The sequence below is a fragment of the Schistocerca cancellata genome, chromosome 2 (genome assembly GCF_023864275.1).
Source record: "Schistocerca cancellata isolate TAMUIC-IGC-003103 chromosome 2, iqSchCanc2.1, whole genome shotgun sequence".
NCBI classification, from domain to species: domain Eukaryota; kingdom Metazoa; phylum Arthropoda; class Insecta; order Orthoptera; family Acrididae; genus Schistocerca; species Schistocerca cancellata.
In genome coordinates this window covers 921,453,655-921,480,101 of record NC_064627.1, presented here as the reverse complement: position 1 = coordinate 921,480,101, position 26,447 = coordinate 921,453,655, and the positions used below count along the sequence as shown (strand labels likewise).

The following is a 26,447-nucleotide window of genomic DNA, read 5'->3' as shown; positions in this document are numbered from 1 at the left end:
GTACCCTTAAAATCCCGTATCCGATATACACTCAAGTTGTATTGCTGTTCCAGTTTGAATACGTGTACTACAACCTTTTCCTTAATTCTCTAGAATATAGTTTACACATATTTCCGTGGTTAGGATTCTTTCATTAACATGCAAAACCAGTTACTGCATTTAGTTTACCAGTTTGATTTTATTCACGTTTACGAAACCGTGGTTGTTCAGATAAGAGATAAAATGTAGGCTCATAATACAAAAGCTAAAACTGACGTTTTTCGAAGGAGCAAGCCTTCCTTATCAGAATTATCCAACAAGAATGTTATAAAAGCAATATCGAGATAAAAATCTAAGTATCAACAAAAACATTAAGAATCTCTTGTTCACTTCCGTTGTAACCGTGTCTTCCTAAAATTACGACCTGTCGATAAAGTAAACTAAAATGAACCTGCGTATGCAATTCCCCCGATAGGGGCAGTGTCACTGCAATAGCTAGTACTTATACCACCAGGGAAGACACACCCAGATACAAACACATACGTAGCGAGACTCGGCACTTAGTGTGCATAATCAAGAAATCAAAGATAATGCACGCTCCTGCAGAGATGCACGGGAGTTCTAATCTCCTCACTAGCTGAGTATCTACAGAATTTTAGGAAGACCCGGTTACTTAAGGAGGTGGTAATGAGTTTTCAATACTTTTACTTGTATTTTTATCTTTATCACATTCATTAGTCTTGTAGAATAATTCTGACGGTTAAGGCTTCCTCCTTTGAAAAGCGTCAATTTTAGTCCTTTAGAAACCGGTTTGCGAAAGTGCATATACAGGAGAGCTACATTATAGATCGCCTCTCTAAACTACTGGAAGGCAATCCTGAACAGAAATGTGTGTGTCGCGGAAGAGTCTTTCAGCATGATCTTTATGGTTTATTGCCCTCAATTCTTCATTTCTATTGCAAGGCATTGAAAACAGAACGTAGGAACAGCACTCACATTAATGAACGGTCTATAAGAAAGTGTTAACAAAGTGCAAATTGTGTGCCTATGACTAGAGTTTTGTCCTGAGAGACTGTTGTAATGGGGAGTGTAGGTACTGAGATGGCGATGAAAGATTTTCTAAACGCTAGAACAGCGACTTGCACGAAGTTCGGAAAATGCTGATGAGCGACTTTCTTTTAGCTTGAAAATATCCTTTGAGAATGTATAGAACTAGCCCATAATGTGATATCATAGGATATAGAGTGGAAGTTAGCAAAGCAAAGAAGCTTTACGCGTTTCAGTGAGAGTATTATTCTCATAGAGAACAACACAGTTCCTGGATATGATTCTGAATATATCACATGTAAGAAATTTTACGTCCAATTTTGAGTTCTAGAGTATTAAAATATTCAACCCTGTCGATATTTAGTCATAATACAATCCCCTTTACAAATGATGTAAGAAATTGTTTTATATTTTGTCGGGTAGCCAGTTAGTTTCCCGCTGTGCACGATATATTGTAACGGCATTGAATGAGTCAGTTTCGCAGAATAGTAACTTATTAATGTTTATATTTGGCTGCCTGCTCACCGTTACAGATGAGTTCACGTGACAGAACATGTATGTATGTAACACTTCTCGCATAAAGTAAGAGCTAAGTTTCTAAACAGAAATTTTTCTGTGAAATTGAAGGAACTGCCCAGAAGGTATTCTCTTCTTTGCTTTCTAATTCAGCTTGGTTCTTTGTCAGGGATTTAGTGTCATTGGCTAATATATCAAATACAATGAAGGAAAAATCGCTACATCAAAAAATAATTAATCTAGAGTAATGAAATTTCGGAAATAATTTGTCTACGTAACATATTTAGGTGATTAACATTGCAAGATAGGTTAATGTAAGCATGAGTTAAGCCATCGTAAATGTGAAATGCTGGTACACTGATAACCGATGTAACCGCCAGAATGTTCAATGCATTGTGTTGTACAGGTGCCGTATGTCAGTTCCTAGGATCGAGTTGAACGCTGTTGCACTTGGTCAGTCATCACAGGGACGGTTAAGGCTGTTAATGGACGACGTTGGAGACCTCACCCGATGATGTCCCGCATGTGCTCGACTGGAGCAGACCTTGTGATCGAGCAGCCCAAAGCAACATGTCGACGCCCTATAGAGCGTGTTGGGTTACGGCATGCGAGCGAATGTCATCCTGCTGGAAAACGCTTCCTGGAATTCTCTTCATGAATGGCAGCACAACTGGTCGAATCGCCAGACTGACGTACAGATTTGCAGTCAGGGTGCGTGGGATAACCACGATTGTCCTCATGCTGTTATAAGAAATCGCACTCAAGACCATAACTACAGCACGCAGACAGGTTGGTTGCAGATCTACAGCTGGCCGCCTCTTAACCAACACACGGTGTCTTTGGCATCGAGGCAAAACCAACTTTCATCAGAAAACACAACAGACCTCAACCTGCTCTCCAGTGAGATCACGCTTGACACCACTGAAGTCGCAAATGGCGGTGGTTTGGGCTCAGTGGAACGCACGGTAAAGGCCGTCTAGCTCGTAGCGGTCCTTGAAGTAACAGATTTGTACCAGTTCGTTGTGTCTCTGTGATGCCAACTGCTGCTCAAATTGACGCTACAGATGCAGTACTACGCGCCACAGCCATATGCAGAAGACGATGGTCGTCCCTCTCGGTAGTCCCACATGGCAGTCCGAAGCCTGGTCTTCTTGGGGCCATACATTCCCGTGACCACAGCGGCATGTGAAATGGCTACATTCCTGCCAAGTCATTCTGCATTATCGCAAAAGGAACATGCAGCTTTTCTTACCGTATCACACGACTCGCCCAAACTCAGCGAGGTGTTAACGTCGTCTTTGTCGTCTTAAAAGCATTCCTGAGTAACATCAACTCACCACGTCCAATCTCAAAGGTAACTAACGCTCACGATCGTTACAAATGTCTGTTTCATTCAAACCTGATTTGCATCCTCATAATGGTACTACTAGTGCCGCTCTTATGCGACTAGTGCATAATTTGAATATACATCATAATTCAGATGTAGAAACGCGCCTACCAACTTCAGTTCATGCCGCGCAACTCTTTCTTGGCGTTGCGATTTTTTCTCCATAATCTTATTGTGGTAGCAGCGTCATTCACCCCTTCCTGGCCTAACATAAATTCTAATGAAGAGTGATCATCATCTTTTTCTTCTACTATTGTAGTAATCGATGCCATTATTTCTTCTGAACTGTAACAGATTATAGTATGAAGGCTATCACGACCGGATGACATATCTTCTGGTAAACCTTCCGGGATGTAAGGTCGTGGTCCATGAAACTCTTCAGCTCCTAACGTTTCGTCCAGAGCTGCGCTTGGACATCTTCAGAGGGGTGTTTCTCCTCCGGTGAGTCTTACCGACTGACGTATCTTCTGGTAAACCTTCCGGGATGTATATATCTTCTGGTAAACCGATATATAAGTCGCTCTCAGGCGTCCGACCCGTCAGTCGGCAAGACTCACCGGAGGAGAAACACCCCTCTGAAGATGTCCAGCGCAGCTCTGGACGAAACGTTAGGAGATGAAGAGTTTCATGGACCACTACCTTACATCCCGGAAGGTTTACCAGAAGATATGCAACAGATTACTTCCAACAAAGGTCCGCAGCTCGTGGTCTCGCGGTCGCGTTCTCGCTTCCCGAGCACGGGGCCCCGGGTTCGATATCCGGCGGGGTCAGGGATTTTCACCTGCCTCGAGATGACTGGGTGATTGTGTTGTCCTCATCATTTCATCATCATACATGAAAGTGGCGAGTTTGGACTGAGCAACGGTTGGGAATTTGTACAGGCGCTGATAACCGCGTAGTTGAGCGCCCCACAAACCAAACATCGTCATCATCACAGATTACTTACAACAAATGTCATGAGAGAAACTATGTACGACGATACTGCAGTAAAAATACGCAAGTAACATATAAGCGACTTCCTTAACACAGTCGCTGGTAACACCCATGTTCCTGTTCGTCAGATAATTTGCAATACGTTTCACGTCCTTCACGATCTTGTGACATACATCTGTCATGTGTACCGACAGATTCTTGATATACAGACCAACGAAGAAAAGCAATGGGATGAACAAAACCGCATGGTGCACCTACAGTACACCAACGGAATAACATTCAAATCTGATCCGTTTGTTGTTCAGACTGGAAATCTCTTACTCCATGATTTCTGGATGTGGAATGAATAACATGAGTCTCTATCCCCTCCCCCCCTCCCTTTCCCCACAATTCGATTGCGTTTCGTCATGAAGTCTGATGGAAAAATTTTCAACCTCTACCACTGATTTATTTCAACGCATTTAGGTGGCTTGTTGTAACCAGGCGAAACTATATGTACTTTCATCCGGCCACAGCTGTGGGTTCTTAGATTGCTCTGGGAGAAGGCTCCCAGGTTGATGCCGTCTTTCTCGACTTTCGAAAGGCGTTCGACTCAGTTCCGCACTGTCGCTTGCTCCAAAAAGTGCGAGCTTACGGTCTGTCCGATGACATATGCGGTTGGACAGAAAGTTTCCTAACAAACAGAGAGCAGTATGTCGTCCTGAATGGGGTGACTTCAACAGAAACAAATCTAACTTCGGCAGCTTAATAGGTCCGCTGCTTTTCAAGATTTACATAAACGATCTGGTTGATGGTATTGACGGCGGCGTTAAACCGTTCGTCGATGATGCTGTAGTCTACAGGAAAGTAGTATCACACGAAAGTTGTGAACAAATCAACGAGGATTTGCAGAAAATAAATGCTTGGTGTAATGACTGGCAGTTATCTTTCAATATTAGTAAGTGTAACCTACTGCGTATAACAAGGTGAAAATCCTCATTAATATAAGAGTACAAAATAAATGCCCAGTCTTTCGAAGCGGTAACATCCGTCAAGTATCTGGATGTGACTATTCGAAATTATGTCAAATGGAACGATCAGATTACACAAGTAACGGGCAAGGCGAACTCTATATTGCGGTTTATTGGTAGAATCCTGAAGCGGTGCAGTCCTTCAACAAAGGAAATTGCTTACAATACGTTAGTTCGTCCAGTTTTTGGAGTATTCGTCTGTATGGCATCCTTACCAATTGGGTCTGATTAAAGAGATTGAGAAGGTCCAAAGAAAAGCGGCAAGATTCATGACTGCTACATTTAGTCATCGCAAGAGCGCTACAAATCTCATAAAAAGTTTCAAGTGGGGCACACTTGCAGATAGACGACGCGCTAAACGGAAGGGGCTGCTCACTAAATTCCGAAATCCGATATTCGCCGAGGATCTAGAGCGTATATTATTACCACCAACTTCCAAATCGCACAATGATCATCATTCAATGATCAGGAAAATTAAAGCTCTTACTGAGGCGTTCAGACGGTCGTTTTTCCCTCGCGCGATCCGCGAGTGGAACAGAAGAAGTGGGGGGGGGGGGGGGGGGGAGAATATGACTGACTATGGCGCAAATTGCCCTCCGCCACACACCGCTTGGTGGCTAGCGGAGTATATATGTAGATGTATAAACTAAAACACATGAAATTTTAGTTCACTTTTTTACCACTGTCATGGATTAGCAAACCATCACTTGATGCACTAATTAACAAGCTCTTCCCTTGAGGTACAGTGTTCAACATAACAACAGTACAAGTTCATCTGAAATCTTGGCAACTCGTTGGTCCTGTACTATAATGCTGACTGCTGTAACTGAGGTCCCGAACTGGGGCTAGCTCCGGCATGCTAGACATTAAATTGACCTCAACTTCAGGGCGCTGCAGAGCTGGTCTTCAGGAGCGCCTGCCAAATTTTGTTGCGGATTGAAGTGAACCCTTGATGATGTCTATGGTATCGACTCACAGTGCCACGTCTGAAGTAACAACACGATCCCTATGTGATACCACATGGCTGAAATCCTGATTTCTCGTAATGGCGTTACAGAAAAAACATACTGTCCTAAAGCAATCCATTTGGTACTCACAAATCCATCAAATACACATAAATAAATTGTATTTTCTTTTGACGTTCCATTCTTGGAGGCAAATTGCGAATGTCAGTACAGATATAGAATACTGAGATCTGCTGCTACTCCTCTGCAACGGTATTATCAAAGACACTCTCAGCCCTGAAGTGTGTTACGGAGCGAGGTCGCGCAGTGGTTAACACAATGGACACGCGTTCGGGAGGACGACAGTTCAAACCCACGTTAGGCCATCCTGATTTAGGTTTTCCGTGTTTTCCCCAAATCGGACGACAGTTCAAACCCACGTTAGGCCATCCTGATTTAGGTTTTCCGTGATTTCCCCAAATGGCTTCAGGCAAATGCCGGGATTGTTCCTTTGAAAGGGCACGGCTGGTTTCTTTCCCCATCCTTGACACAATGCCACATTGTGCTCAGTCTCCAATGACCTCGATCTCGACGGGACGTTAAACCCAGTAACCCTTCGTTCCAAAAGGATTTTCTCGCAGATGCTGAGAGTTTTCCTGAAGCTGGAGAGAAGAGATGAGAGTGATGGGTGGTGTTTGTCGGCAGATGTGGAAGCGGCGGTGCAGCGAGCTGGCCTTCTCCTGGGGGACCATCGACATGACGAGCCTGGACGAGCCGCGCGCCAACTTCCGCGGCCAGATGGCGATGGACCCCATCACGGGGCGCATGCAGCCGCAGTTCCCCCGCTGGCAGACCAACCTCAGGGTGAGTGCGCCCCAACCTGCGCTAATGATACTCTTAAAATAACTACATTTACAGTCAGTAATGTATATCTGCATATACGAGGGCACACTGTAAAGTAATTCGTCCGAATTTTTTATTCTGTTCTCAGTATCGGTTGGGGTATTATAACATGTCATGTACACTACTGGCCATTAAAATTGCTACACCAACAAGAAATGAAGATGATAAACGGGTATTCATTGGGCAAATATATTATACTAGAACTGACATCTGATTACATTTTCATGCAATTTGGGTGCATAGATCCTGAGAAATCAGTACCCAGAACAACTACCTCTGGCCGTAATAACGGCCTTGATACGCCTAGGCATTGAGTCAAACAGAGCTTGGATGGCATGTACAGGTACTGCTGCCCATGCAGCTTCTACACGATACCACAGTTCATAAAGAGTAGTGATTGGCGTATTGTGACGAGCCAGTTGCTCGGCCACCATTGACCACACGTTTTCAGTTGGTGAGAGATCTGCAGAATGTGCTGGCCAGGGCAGCAGTCGAACATTTTCTGTACCCAGAAAGGCCCGTACAGGATCTGCAACATGCGGTCGTGCATTATCCTGCTGAAATGTAGGGTTTCGCAGGGATCGAATGAAGGGTAGAGCCACGGGTCGTAACACACCTGAAATGTAACGTCCACTTTCAAAGTGCCGTCAATGTTAACAAGAGGTGACCGAGACGTGTAACCAATGGCACCCCATACCATCACGCCGGGTGATACGCCAGTATGGCGATGACGAATACACGCTTCCAACGTGCGTTCACGGCGATGTCGCCAGACATGGATACGACCATCATGATGCTGTAAACAGAACCTAGATTCACCCGAAAAAATGTTTTGTTATTCGTGCACCCAGGTTCGTCGTTGAGTACACCATCGCAGGCGCTCCTGTCTATGATGCACCGTCAAGGGTAACCGCAGCCACGGTCTCCGAGCTGATAGTCCATGCTGCTGCAAACGTCGTCGAACTGTTCGTGCAGATGGTGGTTGTCAAACGTCCCCATCTGTTGACTCGGGGAATGAGACGTGGCTGCACGATCCGTTACAGCCATGCGGATAAGATGCCTGTCGTCTCGACTGCTAGTGATAAGAGACCGTTGGGATCCAGCACGGCGTTCCGTATCACCCTCCTGATTCCACCGATTCCCTATTGAATCTCGACCAACGCGAGCAGCAATGTCGCGATACGATAAACCTCAATCGCGATAGGCCACTATCCGACCTTTATCAAAGTCCTTACACGAGGCATCACAACAATGTTTCACCAGGCAACGCCGGTCAACTGCTGTTTGTGTATGAGAAATCGGTTGGAAACCTTCCTCATGTCAGCACGTTGTAGGTGTCGCCACCGGCGGCAACCTTGTGTGAATGCTCTAAAAAGCTAGTCATTTGTATATCACAGCATCTTCTTCCTGTCGGTTAAATTTCGCGTCTGTAGCATGTCAACTTCGTGGTGTAGCAATTTTAATGACCAGTAGTGGATGTTACTCGGTTGAATTTCCCGCTTCCCTAACGCAAGCTTCAACCATCTGCCGGTAGAGGGCTCCGAATTGTAGGGTGTAACAAGGCGGTGTGGAACATAACTACGTCAGTACATGTGAAACCGCGTACTGTAATTGGATTTCTAACCGTAAAAACCGTGCCTCCGTAGTAGAATGGAAGCTTTGTTCTGTGATAATTGTATCGACGTCAGTAATGTTGGTGCTTGTAATGAAGGGAACGGTGGTGGTAAACTCAACATGTGCGTCATAGCTTGGAGTGTTTCCAAACCTTAAAGAACACCTTCGAGAACTTCACTTTGATTTGATAGTTACGAAGCGGTGCAAGCAGAGGTGAGGCTGAGAATCCGTCAACAATGTCAAACTTTCTACGGTGACGGTATCAACAAACTGGCCTCTCCTTGGGAGAAATGTGCTGGTCGCTAGGGTCAGGATGTTGAGAAATGAAAATAAATCTCGGTACGAAGAATAAAGATGTAGAATGTTAATAAAATTTGTTTTATTTAAAAAAAGCTTTAAGTGTTCTCACATAAAAAAAATTCGGAGGCATTACTTTTTAGCAAGTCCTCGTGGGTATCTATTCCGCCAGTGACGTTACTGTACGTGGCGGAATTGCTTCTCATTTCCCTTCCTGTTCCAGTCACAAATGGAGTGACGGGGGAAAAGCATTGTCTCCGTACTTCTGTGCGGGGTCTCACCTTCCTTATCTTGGCCTGACGTGAGATGATCTCTAGAAGCAGTACAATCGTTCTTTAGTTTGGCGCAAATACTGGTCGTCTAAATGATATCCTTGTGAAACTGCTGTAGGTGCGTATAGGACTTTACAGTAGGTTGTAGTACCAAAGTACAATTAATCTCTTCTGTGTGGACTACAGTGATGGCACGACATGCGTGCAGTGCTGATGAAGTGAACTATCCTGTGCTAGTCTCTCTACCTCCGCGTAAGTACTGCATCCTGTACACACTTTAACCTACTTACTGCTTTCAAGCCTCTCCATTTTTAAGCCCGCGCCACGCACGCTCTCTCTCTCTCTCTCTCTCTCTCTCTCTCTCTCTCTCTCTCTCTCTCTCTCATATATATATATATATATATATATATATACACCCAGATATCAGACTTAACTTTCTTTTACGACTCAGTATGTTTCCTAATTTATCGATCTCTTCTTTTCGTTACATTCTCATATATTTCTGTTGTTGTGGTTGTTGTTGATTATTTTCTTTTTCTTCTTTATTAATAATCCGTTTTACTCATTTAATTTCCAGCATTCTTCTGTAGCACCACACTTCTAAAGATTCTCCTCCCTTCGTGTCTAAAGTGTTTATCGTCACGTTTTACTTCCGTTCAGATGGCTCTAAACACTGGCTCTGAGGTCATTAGTCCCCTAGAATTAGAACTAGCCTACTTCAACCTAACTAACCTAAGGACATCACACAAATTCATGCCCGAGACAGGATTCGAACCTGCGACCGTAGCGGCCGCGCGGTTCTGGACTGAAGCGCCTAGAACCCCTCGGCCACAGTTGCCGGCTTTTACTTTCGTCAAATACTTTCAGAAAACATTTCCAAACATTTAAATTTTTATATTGCTGACGGCGTTATTGTTATCTCCTTTCTACATTTTATATCCTCTTTACTGCGAAATATCGCCCGTTTATTTGCGTGCGAGACACACATCTACTACTTCGTGTTTCATTTCCGAAAATAATTTCCTTAACATCACCTGACTGAATCCACCTGGATTCCATTACCCTGCTTTACTTTCAATATTCATCTTATAACCTCTTTTCAAGATTATCGAATCCGTTCAATTGATGTTCTCCTTCCGTCCCGACGGAATTAGTGTCATTGGCAAGTCTCAGCTCAGTGTCATTAATGTCTCTGTAGACTAATTTGCTACCGCACCCTACTGGAGAAAAAAAAATTATCTGTACTATTTGATCGGAAAATTAGAAGTGGTGTCGTAAGTCTTCTGATTACCAGACTGCGTGCCAATGTCCGGGGTGTAAACCCCCAAACCTCTCTGCAGTCTCTCTCAGTGAGGAGAACATGAGAAATTGTTTACCGTTATTTGTTCATCAGATACGGGCATTACGCCCGGCGACACCCTTACTATTCTTCTCAGGAGTAGGTAAACGCTGTTTCGGTGTATATCAGTTTTCCTGTATTTCCAGCATAACATCTGTGGGGAAGGGGAGGGGGGCGAAGGAAAAAGTCGGACATACAGATGCTTGTGACGAAACATATGTTAACCACTTCATGCGATAAATGGCGATGGGGATGCGACATACAGTTGCGGATCACCATGCTGTGCATCAATGCTTTGGATGTAATACTAAGCCACTTCTTGGTGTCAGGCTGTGGCGTGCGTACTGTAAGACCTTCGGTACACACACCATCAGATTATTTGACTTGTCGCTCTAACGAAGTAGGCGAGTGTCAGCAATATGTCTCGTGGTCTTATCGTGGCGTGTTTATCTTCTGCCGTTAGGTCAGACGATAGAAATGCCACTTGCACGCTTACAGTAGCAGACTGATGGTGACCAACTTTAAACAGAACTTGATTAATTTTCACACACATTTATTAAAATAATAAAAAGCATAAAATTACTCAACTTGATTCTAGATGCTATTAACAATTGACAATCTGAAGTTCCTTTGGTCTTGGTACGTTAATCTTATTCTCACATTTCTCTGATACTTGACAAAGTGTCTATTCATTTATCTTCATGGCTATGTACAGGAATATGATAATCTTATTAGGCGCAGACGGAAACTTGACTATAGACTGGTACAGACTAATGCAGACTGACTAATCGGAGGTCTGTACACTCGTTATAATAAATACCTCGCGCGTTCAGGTATCACTGCGCGAGTGTGATCCGCGAGGAGAAAAGGTTCTATGTTCGTAGGCATCACATTGGCTGCGTTACATATTAATACGCGGATCGGCGGAAGCAGAATTTGGTCCGTCTTTATGGCAGCGCCATCTCGTAGTGCGGAGACGGACGAGCGCTGCGCCTGCGCTGTTGTGCTTAGCGGGGCGCGCTCTATTGGGAAAGTTGTGCGCGCGTTGACTACGCGGAACTATGTACACAACACAGGCAGTGGCAGCGTCTGACGCGGTTGGAAATGACCTATTTCTCGAGTAATAACGGTAAGCTTGGAGTCTCCTTCCCTGTTATTAGAGGGGCGTAAAGTACGCAGTGAAACATGTTTCGCCATTTCTTCCCTTTTTCCTCATCGTTCGTCTCTTCTTTTCCGGTTTTCCCACACTGCATGATTCACTTTCATACAATGGTGTCCTGCAGACGTACATTCTCAGAAATCCCCTAGAGGGCAATGTTCGATACTAATAAATTCCTTTTACCCTCTTTGCCTGTGATACCATTATTTTCCTCTCGCTTTTGTTTACTCTCATGCCATATCTGGTAGTCATTAGTCTTTTCATTCCATTCAGCAGATCCCTTAATTTTTCCTCGTTTTCAAAGGGGATAGCGATGCCAGCAAATCTTATCATTGATACCCTTCCACAGCTAAACCTTTCGTTTATTTCTGTCATTGATTCTTTGATTTACAGGTCAAAAAATAATTGAAAGATTACGTCCCCGCCGCAAGCCCTGTAGAATACGGGCAAATATCTCTTGGTCTTCTGTTCTTATTGTTCCCTCTTGGTTCCTGTGCAGTTGCACATTATCCTTCTTTCGATATCGCTAATGGAATAATTGGTAGGCCGAACGACCTGGAATTCGACCTATGTACAAGTTTTTAGGAAATCCGTTGCTTGCTGGGCAGCTACAAATGCAGTAGATGGGTGAGGGTACCTTTCGTAATAATTAAACGTCCCAGCAGGCATGATGGCTACATGTTACCTGTGGCCTGGCTACCAGGGATCACATTCTAACGGGCCGCGGGTGTTCGTCAGCCAGAAACTCCACAAAATTCGGGCTGACCTACATAAACAAGAGAATTGCCATGGTGCATCGATCATCGACGTCTTGCTGCCTCTGGGTGCAAGCAGCCGATTCGCTATTGTCTGCCAATCAGCTGCTAGAGAAGCACGAGCAGTAGCCTACCATATAGGTACTCCTCAATAGGCATCTTCACTTCATACTGTCCAGTGACAAACCGAAATGTGGCGTATGTTGGCACCAGATAACCGAAATAACTCTGTGTTTGTAGGGAAGACCAGCAGTTTCGTCGCCCTGAAGAGGACCACTGCAGAGACGGCCGAAATGTCTGCTTGATCTTCTAGTGTTTCATAGTGAAACTGTATGCATGGAGAGCTGCCGGCCGCGGTGGTCTAGCTGTTCTAGGCGCTACAGTCTGGAACCGCGAGACCGCTACGGTCGCAGGTTCGAATCCTGCCTCCGGCATGGATGTGTGTGATGTCCTTAGGTTAGTTAGGTTTAAGTAGTTCTAAGTTCTAGGGGACTGATGACCACAGATGTTCAGTCCCATAGTGCTCAGAGCCATTTTGCATGGAGAGCTGCATCAAACCAGTCTCAGGACTGAAGACGACAACAACAACAACAACAACAACAACAACAACAGTGAAGTGGCCTGACACCCGAAAGGATTTTGTTGAGAGTTTATCTCTGTACCTCTCTCAAGTAAACCGAAAAGTCACACCACCCGTCTTCGAAGGTTTCTCACGGATTTCAGCTGCTATTCGATTTATTCTAACAACACTCTAAATTATTCCATGCACCTATACTATACACACTCCACGTCAAGATTACATCCTCCCAGCAATTTACAGATTGATTCTTACAAAGAAGAAACAGTGACTAGCCTATTAATAACGCTATGTATTTACACAATTAAGGCCGTTATGGGTTTCGAAGCGACTGGTTCATCTTCAGACGGCTATTCACGTCTAGACGCACATTTATGGTCGTTTTACATTATTTTTCTTCTCTCTGTTCCCTCTTGGGGTGAAAGATCCTTGGGGCGGTTATGCCCTACATAAAAAGAGATGTTAACACGGATTATGTAAGCGTAACTATCCCTAATAAAGTTACGTAACTATAACTAATACACCCCAACTTTAAAGAGTCGTATACAATGTGCTTAATCGCTTAATACCTTGTTCAAAATGGTTCAAATGGCTCTGAGCACTATGGGACTTAACATCTGAGGTCATGAGTCCCCTAGAACTTAGAACTACTTAAACCTAACCAACCTAAGGACATCACACACATCCATGCCCGAGGCAGGATTCGAACCTGCGACCGTAGCAGTTGGGCAGTTCCGGACTGAAGCGCCTAGAACCGCTCGGCCACGGCGGCCGGCAAATACCTTGTTTCTAACATTGTTATTTACTGTAAGGCACCACCAACCCAAGTACCTTTCATCACAAGAGGGAATAGAGCGCAGAAAACGAAGGTAAAGCATCAATAAATGTGCATCTAGACTTGAACAGCCGCCTGAAGATGAACCTATGAGTTCCAAACGCGTAAGGGCGTTATTTGTAGAAATAAATAGCATTATCTATAATATCTGGTTGCTTTTTCCTCCTTTACAAGCATCAAGCTGAAGTTTGTACACGGCCACTGCCTGAAAATGCCAGTTTTCGATAAAATAGTTCCCATCAGTTGCAAAACGTACATAAAAATGCAGTCATAAATACCATGAGCGTCCGTCCATAACAGGGCGATGCCTTGAGGAAAGCAGCGAAAGTGTTAAATACAGCGTGACACACAGCACGAAGTCAAATGATACATCCGCATCAACTAAATATGTTGTGTGACTAGCGCCTCCCGACGGGTTGATCGTTCGCCGGGTGCAAGTCTTTCGATTTGACGCTATTCCGACGACTCGCGCGTCGATGGGGATGAAATGATGATGATTAGGACAACACAACCCTCAGTCCCTGAGCGGAGAAAATTCCGATCCAGATGGGAATCGAACCCGGGCCCTTAAGATTGACATTCTCTCTCGCTGACCCCTTTTTTGTGTAATCTCATTTTGTTTGTTTTCGTTCGCTGCATCTGCTCGGGGCGGACGTCGCAAGACACCCGTTTCAGTTCGTCGTTGATCCATTAACTCAGTTTTTTTTTTTTATTGCAGAGGGCAGCTAACCCTATGTCCGAACACGCTGAGTTACCGTGCCGATAGTTAATGATGGTTTCTCTGCCTCGTGATGGCTGGGTGTTGTGTGCTGTCCTTAGGTTAGTTAGGTTTAAGTAGTTCTAAGTTCTAGGGGACTAATGACCACAGCAGTTGAGTCCCATAGTGCTCAGAGCCATTTAGTTAATGATGGACACACAACACCCACTCCCACGCCGGGAATCGAACCCGGCCCCCCTGCGTCCGCATCAACTGAACCTTACTGTCTCATTTCGGAAATAGCACCCTTACGCTACTTTCGCTGGACGGGAAATACCAATTCTGAAAATCGAATTATACTCTGAGAGAGAAGCCATTTAAACAGATTATACGCGCCGAAGGATAATTGGTATCGACATGTCCTGCAGAGTAATGGCGTAACAAGAAAGTCGTCTTCTTTTTTTTTTTGTTATTACGTAATCGGATCGTCGGGAAGTGGCAGTTTGTATGGCTCTCTCAGGGCGGATTCGAATTAGCGTCACGTCGCCGTTCGGGCGAGGGAGGGCCGTTGCCAATTAGGGAGCCGGGCCATCAGCGGGCTGACGGGGCGGCGCTAATTGTCGCTGGCGGGCGACGCGTTCCGGCGCGGCGCGGCGCGGCCACGTCCCGTCCCCTGTACAATAGGGCGAGCCGAGCGCCGCCTGCCCGGCTGTGCAGTGGGACGCGACAGACAGACAGCCAGCCTCGCTGCAGCTGGGGCGTCGCACTTTGTTCTGGCGGCGCGCAGCGCTGACGCTAATGTTACTGCGAGCCTCCGCGTCTGGCGGGGAGCACATGGGCCGAGTCTCGTTTAATACCGCAGCTGCCTCCAAAGCCTTCGATCAGGGCCGCGGCGTTGTTATTATCGTTGTGCGCGTTGCTACTGAGTTTTCATTGGACCACAGTGTAGGACGAGATAACTTTATTTCCGTACTTACCAGTATTAACTAACTTTCCTAGACGATGACAAAGAGCTGTTATATGTAGGATAGGCTAAGGCACATTGCAATAAATACAACAAGAACAAGCAAATACGGGGATATAAAAACACGTCAGAAACTACACTACTGGCCATTAAAATTTCTACACCACGAAGACAACGTGCTGCAGACGCGAAATTTAACCGACAGGAAGAAGATGGTGTGAGAAGCTATTCAGAGCATTCACACAAGGTTGGCGCCGGTGGCGACACCTACAACGTACTGACATGAGGAAAGTTTCCAACCGATTTCTCATACACAAACAGCAGTTCACCGGCGTTGCCTGGTGAAACGTTGTTGTGATGCCTCGTGTAAGAGGAGAAATGCGTACCATCACGTTTCCGACTATGATAAAGGTCGGATTGTAGCCTATCGCGATTGCGGTTTATCGTATCGCGACATTGCTGCTCGCGTTGGTCGAGACCCAATGCCTGGTAGCAGAATATGGAATCGGTGGGTTCAGGAGGGTAATACGGAACGCCGTGCTGGATCCCAACGGCCTCGTATCATTAGCAGTCGAGATGACAGGCATCTTATCCACATGGCTGTAATGGATCGTGCTGCCACGTCTTGATTCCTGAGTCAACAGATGGGGCGTTTACAAGACAACCACCATCTGCACGAACAGTTCGACGACGTTTGCAGCAGCACGGACTATCAGCTCGGAGACCATGGCTGCGGTTGCCCTCGACGCTCCATCACAGACAAGAGCGCCTGCGATGGTGTATTCAACGACGAACCTGGGTGCACGAATGGCAAAACGTCATTTTTTCGGATGAATCCAGGTTCTGTTTACAGCATCATCATGGTCGCATCCGTGTTTGGCGACATCGCGGTGAACGCACATTTGGAAGCGTGTATTCGTCATTGCCATACTGGCGTATCACCCTAGCGTGATGGTATGGGGTGCCATTGGTTACACGTCTCTGTCACCTCTTCTTCGCATTGACGGCACTTTGAACAGTGGACGTTACATTTCAGATGTGTTATGACCCGTGGCTCTAACCTTCATTCGATTCCTGCGAAACCCTACATTTCAGCAAGATAATGCACGACCGCATGTTGCAGGCCCTTTACGGACCTTTCTGGATACAGAAAATGTTCGACTGCTGCTCTGGCCAGCACATTCTGCAGATCTCTCACCAATTGAAAACTTCTGGGGTCAATGGTGGCCGAGCTACTGGCTGCTCGCAATACGCCAGTCACTACTCTTGATGAACTGTGGTATCCTGTTCAGGCTGTATGGGAAGCTGTACCTGTACACGCCATCCAAGCTCTGTTTGACTCAATGCCCAGGCGTATCAAGGCTGTTATTACGGCCAGAGGTGGTTGTTCTGGGTACTGATTTCTCAGGATCTATGCACCCAAATTGCGTAAAAATGTAATCACATGTCAGTTCTAGTATATTTGTCCAATGAATACACGTTTATCATCTGCATTTCTTCTTGGTGTAGAAATTTTAATGACCAGTAGTGCATAAGTATTTATTCTTGATATTAAAATATTAGAAAAAACTGATGTGAACGTAAGTCTGAAAATCTTCCTTTAGGGAGGTGTGAAAAGATGCATCATTCATGGCTAGTAAAACTATATGGTTCCGTAGACCTTTTCAGGTCTAAATCTTACATGATGTACATATACAGACTGAAGCAACGAATGAAAATGTGTAAAAGGGACAGGATTCGCTCGCACCCGGGGCTCCTGGTGGATAATAGGCAGATGCGCTAACCGCTGTCACCCGAAAACAGCAAGTTCCCATAACTACACGGTCTCCTCTAGTACGCCTCCCTCCTCATTCCAAATTCCCATTCACGTCTCAGCCCACTTGGTATTTCCCATAAACTCGAGGAGCAGTGGTTAGTGCTTATGTCTAGTGAACAGGATTCCCGGGTACGGATGCTGGCCTTGGTACAAATTTTCATTCGTTGCTTTAGTCTGAATATGTATATCGTAGTTTGAGACTTGGAAAGGTCTCTGGAGAAACATAGTTTCATTTGATTAAGGCACGTATGCCTGGGTTTCAGGCAGGATCTCCCGTCCTGTTCAATGCTGAGATGCTATTTCAGTATTAGATTTCATTCATGGCACAAAAATGATAAATTTACCAAACACATTTACAAATTACAAAAATAGCTCAAAGTATCCGCTGCCTGCCTCCATACATTTTCTGACGATGTGTTCGATATTTTGCTATATGTTGTGGGAAACTCCTGGTGTATTCCATATTTGGCCAAATCCATTTTGGATACGTTCTTTCAAAGTATCTAGCTGGGTACAGAATTTGAATACACCAAGAAATTTATTTATGGCTTCAAAGGAATAAATTCTTTGGTTTCAAATCAGGCGATTGGACAGACTGCACAGTTGATCCTCATCGACCAAGCCACCTATGCGGAAACTGGTTATCGAGATAATGGCGAACTAAAAGTGAGAAGTGAGATGGAGCACCATTGTGCATAAAGCACATTCACTGGATGACATGTAAAGGTATATCATTAGGTCAGTAGAGTAGCTTGTGTTCGAGAAATTGTAGATACAGTTACCCTGTAAGGCGTTTGAGAAGGGAGATGCGGTCAGTAAGGATGATGATGATGATGATGATCTGATTACATTTATCACTTTGAGATTGAACTTCAGCTGATGTGTGTTGACGCAGCTCAGGAGGGTTTTCATAAGCCCTGTCGTGATTTTTATGGTAACTGAAGATTACATGATGTGAAAAGCCAACCTCATGTATACTAAAAAGAAAATTGTCTGTCTGTCTGAACATGCTAATCTCCAAAACTGCTGGACAAATTTTCGTGTTTTTTCGCAGGTACCTCGAGCGTACCTTGGGGCGAAGCATAGGCTTTATTTCATCAAAATCGAATCACAAAAAAAGATACCGTAATGTGAAGTTTTAACTAAAATCATCTGTTCAGCTTAGTATTTCGGGTGTTAAATCGTCACAGCGTAGTATACCAAAGAACCTGTTAATTTTCTAGTCTACGAAAGAACCAATAGATGGCGCTGTTATTTTTTTTCAGCCGAGTGACAGATGTATTTTTGGAAGTTTACATCACTGACAGAATTAAGTGCCCCAATCTCGCCTGTACGAATAAAAACTCCCAGAGAATTTGCTTGGCTATGATACACGAATTTACGATTGCACATTATGCAAACTTAACGACATTGATTTGCTTCTTTCTATAGGTTCTGTTAATATTCTTTGCTAGGAAAAACGAATTTATTGAGTTCGATTTGGAATTTGCGTGTGTACTTAATACATTTTGATCTCGTTTTGTTTATCAGTAAAAGTGCCTAGAAAATGTTCAAGTCTTACTGAATACTCCAGAGTGGCTGAAAGACAGGACTACACGGTCTCAAGAGTACAAGAGTATCGTTAGGCGAGACTTGCTGTAGCAGTCCGCAGCTCGTGGTCGTGCGGTAGCGTTCTCGCTTCCCACGCCCGGGTTCCCGGGTTCGATTCCCGGCGGGGTCAGGGATTTTCTCTGCCTCGTGATGACTGGGTGTTGTGTGATGTCCTTAGGTTAGTTAGGTTTAAGTAGTTCTAAGTTCTAGGGGACTGATGACCACAGATGTTAAGTCCCATAGTGCTCAGAGCCATTTGAACCATTTGAGCCTTGCTGTAGCACAAGAACATCAGGCTTAACTCGCTCTTCGGAAACACATTCTGAAAGCCAGATGCAACATAACTATGAGTGTATCATGCATTCTCTCGCTCCTCAGAACCTTTAACTCACAGAGGCTGAAAGTTACTTCTTATCAACTTACCCGCCTCTAGGGCAGAGGTCTCTGACGCACGCTTGCTCCGTGGCGCTCGAGTCAGGGGTAGTCTGGTTCGAATGTTGGTTATGAAAAATTTTCACTGCCAGTATTAGGCCGGCAAGGGGAGAAGAGGTGGTGGCCTGAAGTTCCTGATCACCAGAGTTTCGCTCGCCGAAAGATCCATATCCAAAGCCTGGAAAGTTGCACAGGTTACACCAATATTCAAGAAAAGGAGCAAGAGTAATCCGCTTAATTACAGGCCCATATTATTAACATCGATATGCAGTAGGATTCTGGAACATATATTGTGTTCGAGCATCATGAATTACGTCGAAGGAAACAGTCTATTGACACTCAGTCAACATGGGTTTAGAAAACATCGTACTTGTGAAACACAACTAGCTCTTTATTCGCATGAAGTGAAGTGTTCAGTGCTATTGACAAGAGATTTCAGATCGATTCCGTATTTCTGGATTGCAGAAGGCTTTTGACACTGTACCACACAAGCGGCTTTTAGTGAAATTGCGTGCTTATGGAGTATCGTCTCAGTTATGTGACTGGATTTGTGACTTCCTGTCAGAGAGGTCACAGTTCGTAGTAATTGACGGAAAGTCACCGAGTAAAACAGAAGTGATTTCTGGCGTTCCCCAAGTTAGTGCTATAGGCTTTTTGCTGTTCCTTATCTATATAAACGATCTGGGAGAAAATGTGAGCAGCCGTCTTCGGTTGTTTGCAGATGACGCTGTCGTTTATCGACTAATAAAGTCATCGGAAGATCAAAACAAACTACAAAACTATCTAGAAAAGATATCTGAATGGCGAGAAAATTGACAGTTGACCCTAACTAACGAAAAGTGTGAGGTCATCCACATGAGTGCTGAAAGGAATCTATTAAACTTTGGTTACACGATAAATCAGTCAAATATAAAGGTCCCAAATTCAACTAAATACCTAGGAATTACAATTACGAACAACTTAAATTGGAAGGAACACACAGAAAACGTTGTGGGGAAGGCTAGCCAAAGACTGCGTTTTGTTGGCAGGACACTTGGAAAGCGTAACAGATCTACTAAGGGGACTGCCTGCACTACGCCCTTCCGTCCTCTTTTAGAATACTGCTGCGCGGTGTGGGATCGTTACCAGATTGGACTGAGTACATCGAAAAAGTTCAAAGAAGGGCAGCACGTTTTGTATTATCGCGGAATATGGGAGAGTGTGTCACAGAAATGATACAGGATTTGGGCTGGACATCATTAAAAGAAATGCGTTTTTCGTTGCGACGGAATATTCTGACGAAATTCCAATCACCAACTGTCTCCTCCGAATGCGAAAATATTTTGTTGACGCCGACCTACATAAGGAGGAACGATCACCAAGATAAAATAAGGGAAATCGGAGCTCGTACGTAAAGATATAGGTGTTCGTTCTTTCCGCGCGCTGTACGAGATTGAAATAATAGAGAATTGTGAAGGTGGTTCAATGAACCCCCTTTCAGGCATTAAAATGTGATTTGCAGAGTATGTATTTAGACGTAGATGTAGAATGTCCTAGTTTAAATACCAGATCTCTCCATAATGTTTCCTGAAGTGAGGGTGTGGGACACTGTTGACGGTGATCCGTCCTTCAGAAGGGGACGTTAATCTTGGGGCCTCTTTGGTGCTACTCACCAGCAGTAACTATGTGCCGGCACAGGGTTTCACCCTTTCCGTTCTGTCGTTGTCGTCGTCATGATCATCATCATCCAACAACACAAACATTACACTACTACCACACACACACACACACACACACACACACACACACACACACACACACACACACACACACACACACTACAAACTTCTCTCCAATGTAGCATCATATAAGCAGAAATTTTGACGGGAAGTGGTGCAGGCGAGCGAGTTTTTATACCTTGAAGTCTGCTTACTCGTAATAGCTTACCATTCCGCTTTAAAAGTGTACAATTCCCGGTGAGCTTATGTTACGTCACGACTATAAACACAGCACAAGGTCAGACGCTCCGCGCTGCGGACGTGGACCTTCGTGCCACTTGCTTTGAGTGTGGCTAGCTCTGCATGGCGCCTTCCCGTGTTAGTTAAGTAAAGAAGCTAGTCGTTGATGTTCCCAATAATACTACTTCAAGCGTTGTACACAGAGAAGCTTTACAAGTAAAAAAATAATTTCGACTCTTGGGAAGTCCTGGAGACAGCTATAAATAAATACCCGGACAACGCTGGATTTATCAGCTAGTCAGTGAATAATGTCCATGATAGGATCTGAAGAAACACAGCACACTGGCCTAATATGCATTGACAGACAGTAACCTTTGGCTGAAAGTCTGAGTCATTTAATCTTGGCACCCATTGAAGCTTGTATGGGTAAAGAAGATTTTCCTGTCGAATGTTTCAGATCGGTATGTGATTAACTTCTTCCATTCTCGCAAATTTCCTTGAACTAGTTAGTGAATTTTCATCCACAGTACGCGCTCAAGCTTGGCAGTTAGTACATTATATGGTCTCCTACCTGCAACTGCACTACTGGCCATTAAAATTGCTACACCAAGAAGAAATGCAGATGATAAACGGGTATTCATTGGACAAATATATTATACTAGAACCAACATGTGATTACATTTTCACGCAGTTTGGGTGAATAGATCCTGAGAAATCAGTACCCAGAACAACCACCTCTGGCCGTACTAATGGCCTTGATACGCCTGGGCATTGAGTCAAACAGAGCTTGGATGGCGTGTACAGGTACAACAGCTGCCCATGCAGCTTCAACACGATACCACAGTTCATCAAGAGTAGTGACTGGCGTATTGTGACGAGCCAGTTGCTCGGCCACCATTGACCACACGTTTTCAGTTGGTGAGAGATCTGGAGAATGTGCTGCCCAGGGCAGCAGTCGAACATTTTTGTATCCAGAAAGGCCCGTATAGGACCTGTAACATGCGGTTGTGCATTAACCTGCAGAAATGTAGGGTTTCGCAGGAATCGAATGAAGGGTAGAGCCACGGGTCGTAACACATCTGAAATGTAACGTCCACTGTTCACTGTGCCGTCAGTGCGAACAAGAGATGACAGAGACGTGTAACCAATGGCACCCCATACCATAATGCCGGGTGATACGCCAGTAAGGCGATGACGAATACACGCTTCCAATGTGCGTTCACCGCGATGTCGCCAAACGCGGATGCGACCATCATGATGCTGTAAACAGAACCTGGATTCATCCGAAAAATGACGTTTTGCCATTCGTGCACCCAGGTTCGTCGTTGAGGACACCATCGCAGGCGCTCCTGTCTGTGATGCAGCGTCAAGGGTAACCGCAGCCATGGTCTCAGACCTGATAGTCCATGCTGCTGCAAACGTCGTCGAACTGTTCGTGCAGATGGTTGTTGTCTTGCAAACGTCCCCATCTGTCGACTCCGGGATCGAGACGTGGCTGCACGATCCGTTACAGCCGTGCGGATAAGATGCCTGTCATCTCGACTGCTAGTGATAAGAGGCCGTTGGGATCCAGCTCGGCGTTTCTTATTATCCTCCTGAACCCACCGATTTCATATTCTGCTAACAGTCATTCGATCTCGACCAACGCGAGCAGCAATGTCGCGATACGATAACCGCAATCGCGATAGGCTACAATCCGACCTTTACCAAAGTCGGAAACGTGATGGTACGCATTTCTCCTCCTTACACGAGGCATCACAACAACGTTTCACCAGGTAACGCCGGTCAACTGCTGTTTGTGTATGAGAATTCGGTTGGAAACTTTTCTCGTGTCAGCACGTTGTAGGTGTCGCCACCGGTGCCAACCTCGTGTGAATGCTCTGAAAAGCTAATCATTTGCGTATCACAGCATCTTCTTCCCTTCGGTTAAATTTCGCGTCTGTAGCGCGTCATCTTCCTGGTGTAGCAGTTTTAATGGCCAGTAGTGTATCTTCTCAAATGAGCCTGTCTCTAACAAGCGTTGGTGAAGTCGCACAAACGTTTGACAGCCGTATGGAACCGAACCTGTTTGTTCCAAACCGGGAACGATGCTATTTAGTCCTAATAAGTAGCATTATAACAAAGGATGTTAGCTGTTTTTTATACTTCATTGTAATAATTAACCTGCGTGGTCAATGTGGTATCGATAGCTATGATGCCACAGTGTAGGTACAAGTTCTTAGGTTGGCACTACGAGACACAGACGACAGCGCCCTCTAGCCGGCGCTGTGCAGCTCTACGAACGCCGCTCCAGATTCAGCCCAGTTGGTCAAGAGCAGACGACCAAGCAACTTTGCTTTTACTTCATAGGCGGCTAGCCATGACACTTTGCCTTTGCCTTTGTCATTTCAATGATAGTTTGTCTAGGTCTAGTAACGGTTAGCTTTGATAGATGAACGGCTTCGCACCTACGCGCTCATCTGTACGCAAAGTTAAGTAATACTATTATTTGTATATGTTCATACACCAGTAAAAGAGCTTTAACCTATATGCAGTACCGAAGTACTTCACCTTTTCCTGCTCCTACTCGCATCCTTCACTCTCGGCCTATTTTGCAGAAGCAGTTCACAGGAGCATATCCACGCGCCGCCTATCCAAGCGGGATACAAAAGTCAAAATTATGTTGAACTCGATCTCTGTCTTACAACTTCGCCTTTCGCGGACAATGTTCGTACCGACGCGACTGGGCTATCCATGCACGAACTGGGTACACTGAAGTTTTTAGTCGGTCGCCAGTCTTGCTTTCGTCGCTCAGCGGGTAACAAAAGTATCAAGATACCAGTTAGAGTCCGATCAACCGTGTAGTTCTTGTCAGCGAGTTTCACACTGTTGTACACTATGCTGCAAAGGAAACTTACATCTCCTTGTCACGTTTAATAGTTTTGCTGAACTAATCGATAATCAGATTTCATGTTAACACTGTTTGTAAATGAAGCCCGACTAAATGTAAGAGAGGGTCTCACGGGCTTTATCTTAGCCGGTAAAACAAATAATAGTTATGTTGTTTATAACTCCATTACGGAGAGCTACCCATTGTAAAATAATCACTCTGAATTGTAGCGCACCGTAGAGGGAGGTTAATACGTAATGTCCTGAAAGAACGGACGTCCAGCCTTGAACTTTGTTGCACACCAAGGCATTTGGAACACATCTTAACGGTTTATCATGTGCCGACAAGCTGCGCGTCCGCATGACCAAGTCATCTGTTGCTAAGCCGCACGTATAAAATATTATTTACTTCCATGCTTGTGGTCGTTTTGCGGTTATCTTTTGACACATAAGCTGATTTTGGCGTTTTGGAGACAACTACTACGATATGTCACAATTTCGCACAGTCTTTCTTCCAGTGATCGCATAATAAAAGGTACATCTGCTGTGATCCGCATGTATTAGGACGTGAGATGCTACGGTGCGTAGGGAAGCTTTGTACATTGACTAACCGAGAGCAGCTTTTACTAGTCAAGACAATCACATTCATTGCGACAGGCTTCCTCAGCTAATATAAAGACTTCGCAGGACATAAGTAGTTTTGTCTTTCGCAATTGGGAGACGAAAGATGAAGAAACCAGCATTGCCGACCGGGATATACTGTAAGAAAACGTAGCCACCGTTGTTAAGACCTTTTTGCTAAGTTCTCTTCTCTGTAGACAAATGTGTGTGAGGAAGGAAATGCGACTGGACGATATTATATCTTCTCATTCTTTTTACTCAGCTGTCAGTGAAGCGCCAGTTAAATTACAATTGGGTTCAAAAACTTCAAGGTGCTTCTCATCACTTTCATGGTTAAATCCTGGCCTTTACCAATACGGCTGCAGGCGCTGAACTTCAGACTGAGAAATGTAATGAATGTTAGGTAAAAATAATGTTCACTTTAATTTATTTTACATCAATAAATACAGCTGAAGGATAGGTTCATTTTACCTACGACGAGTAGAAGAAAACTGTACATGTGCCAGGAAAGAAGAATATAAGGAGTGTGTTTCTGTAGTGTTGTTCTTGTCTCGGTCAACTTCATATAGTCACATTCTAAAATTTAATTTTTGTTTATCTTTATAGGCCACTTAAATCAGCAATTACATCTTACAACCAACTTGTTTTAGCATTCATTTCTTTACTACAGTTCAAAATGGAACAGTACTTTAAATCGACGGTATACTACCGAAACGACTTCATAATTGTCGTGCGATTAAAGAGGGCTTTCATTGTATAATCTGGAAGCTCATCTGCATCCAATCGATGTGCAAGCGGCGGTCACTATCGGGCCATATCCTATTTGTGGCACATCTTATTACCGTATGCAAATCGGCTCCTGAACAGGAGAAGTCGCCTACACTCCCTAGCGCTTTGAATGTGGGCGTTGCAGAAAATATTCATCTCCACGTAGGCGGAAGAACAGCTACGTGTTGCGCAATTCCGGACCACAAAGTTGTACGTTCATTTCCTTCATAAAATTCCAAATTGTCGCTGTGACAACTCATACGACGCTGTTGCCGACCCGTTCATAAGATGTGGACCCTTTATCTCAGCAATCCGCTTTGAAATCTTAGTGAGAGCTGGGCTGTGGATCTCACCCAGTTTTCAGTCTCGGCCTTGTCTCAACACACTCGTAACATCTGGCTACATTCCGCAGACATTCATCAGGCAACCACTCCATACGCATTCACCAGCCATAGACTTTAATGTTTTGCTTAGGGAACAACAAATATTCTTCGCAAAGGGCATGTGAAAATTGGCGAGAGGGGGCGCTTTTTGACTCTCCCCATAAACTGAAGTAAATGATTGTAGCTGGGTGTTGTGTGCTGTCCTTAGGTTAGTTAGGTTTAAGTAGTTCTAAGTTCTAGGGGACTTATGACCACAGCAGTTGAGTCCCATAGTGCTCAGAGCCAAATGATTGTAAAGATTGGAAGTTCCCTCTATGTGTCATTATACCTCAAAACACATTTCGGAATCAGTCAAAATGTGGGGCAGGATGTGTCTCTGGAATATATACCAATGGAATCAACACACATCCTACCCCACAGGGCAATTTAACTGATTCGCAAACTGTTCTGAGTTGCAATAAGATACAGATAAAACTTCTATTCTTGTTGGAAATAACTTTCTTGTTTATTGGTTCAGAGTTACAGGCAAGTGGAAGAGAACTATAAAATTTCGTTTTATGACCATTCATCAATTCCAATCAACCCAGACTTACATCCTACCCCACATGGCACATACATATAGTTTCCACATTTCCTGCTAAACAACTGGATCAATTTCAACCAAATTTGTTACATATACTAATTACTGTCGCAAAGAGATACTATGGAGTAAGTAATAGCTAGCTGCTATAAGGGTGTGGGGATGAAAAGGGGGTTTGTAATGCTTGAATTCTAGGCTGCTCTGCATGACTAGCATGTTGTGTG

General features: G+C 44.5%; 1 protein-coding gene across 1 annotated transcript in view; it reads left to right on the top strand.

The window, feature by feature from the left end:
• LOC126162863 (anoctamin-10) overlaps nt 1-26,447 on the top strand; it is a 338,775-nt gene that overhangs the window by 208,874 nt on the left and 103,454 nt on the right. The window contains exon 8 of the mRNA XM_049919640.1: nt 6,522-6,680. Coding sequence (XP_049775597.1) covers nt 6,522-6,680 — 159 coding nt within the window. The remainder of the gene's footprint in view (nt 1-6,521; nt 6,681-26,447) is intronic.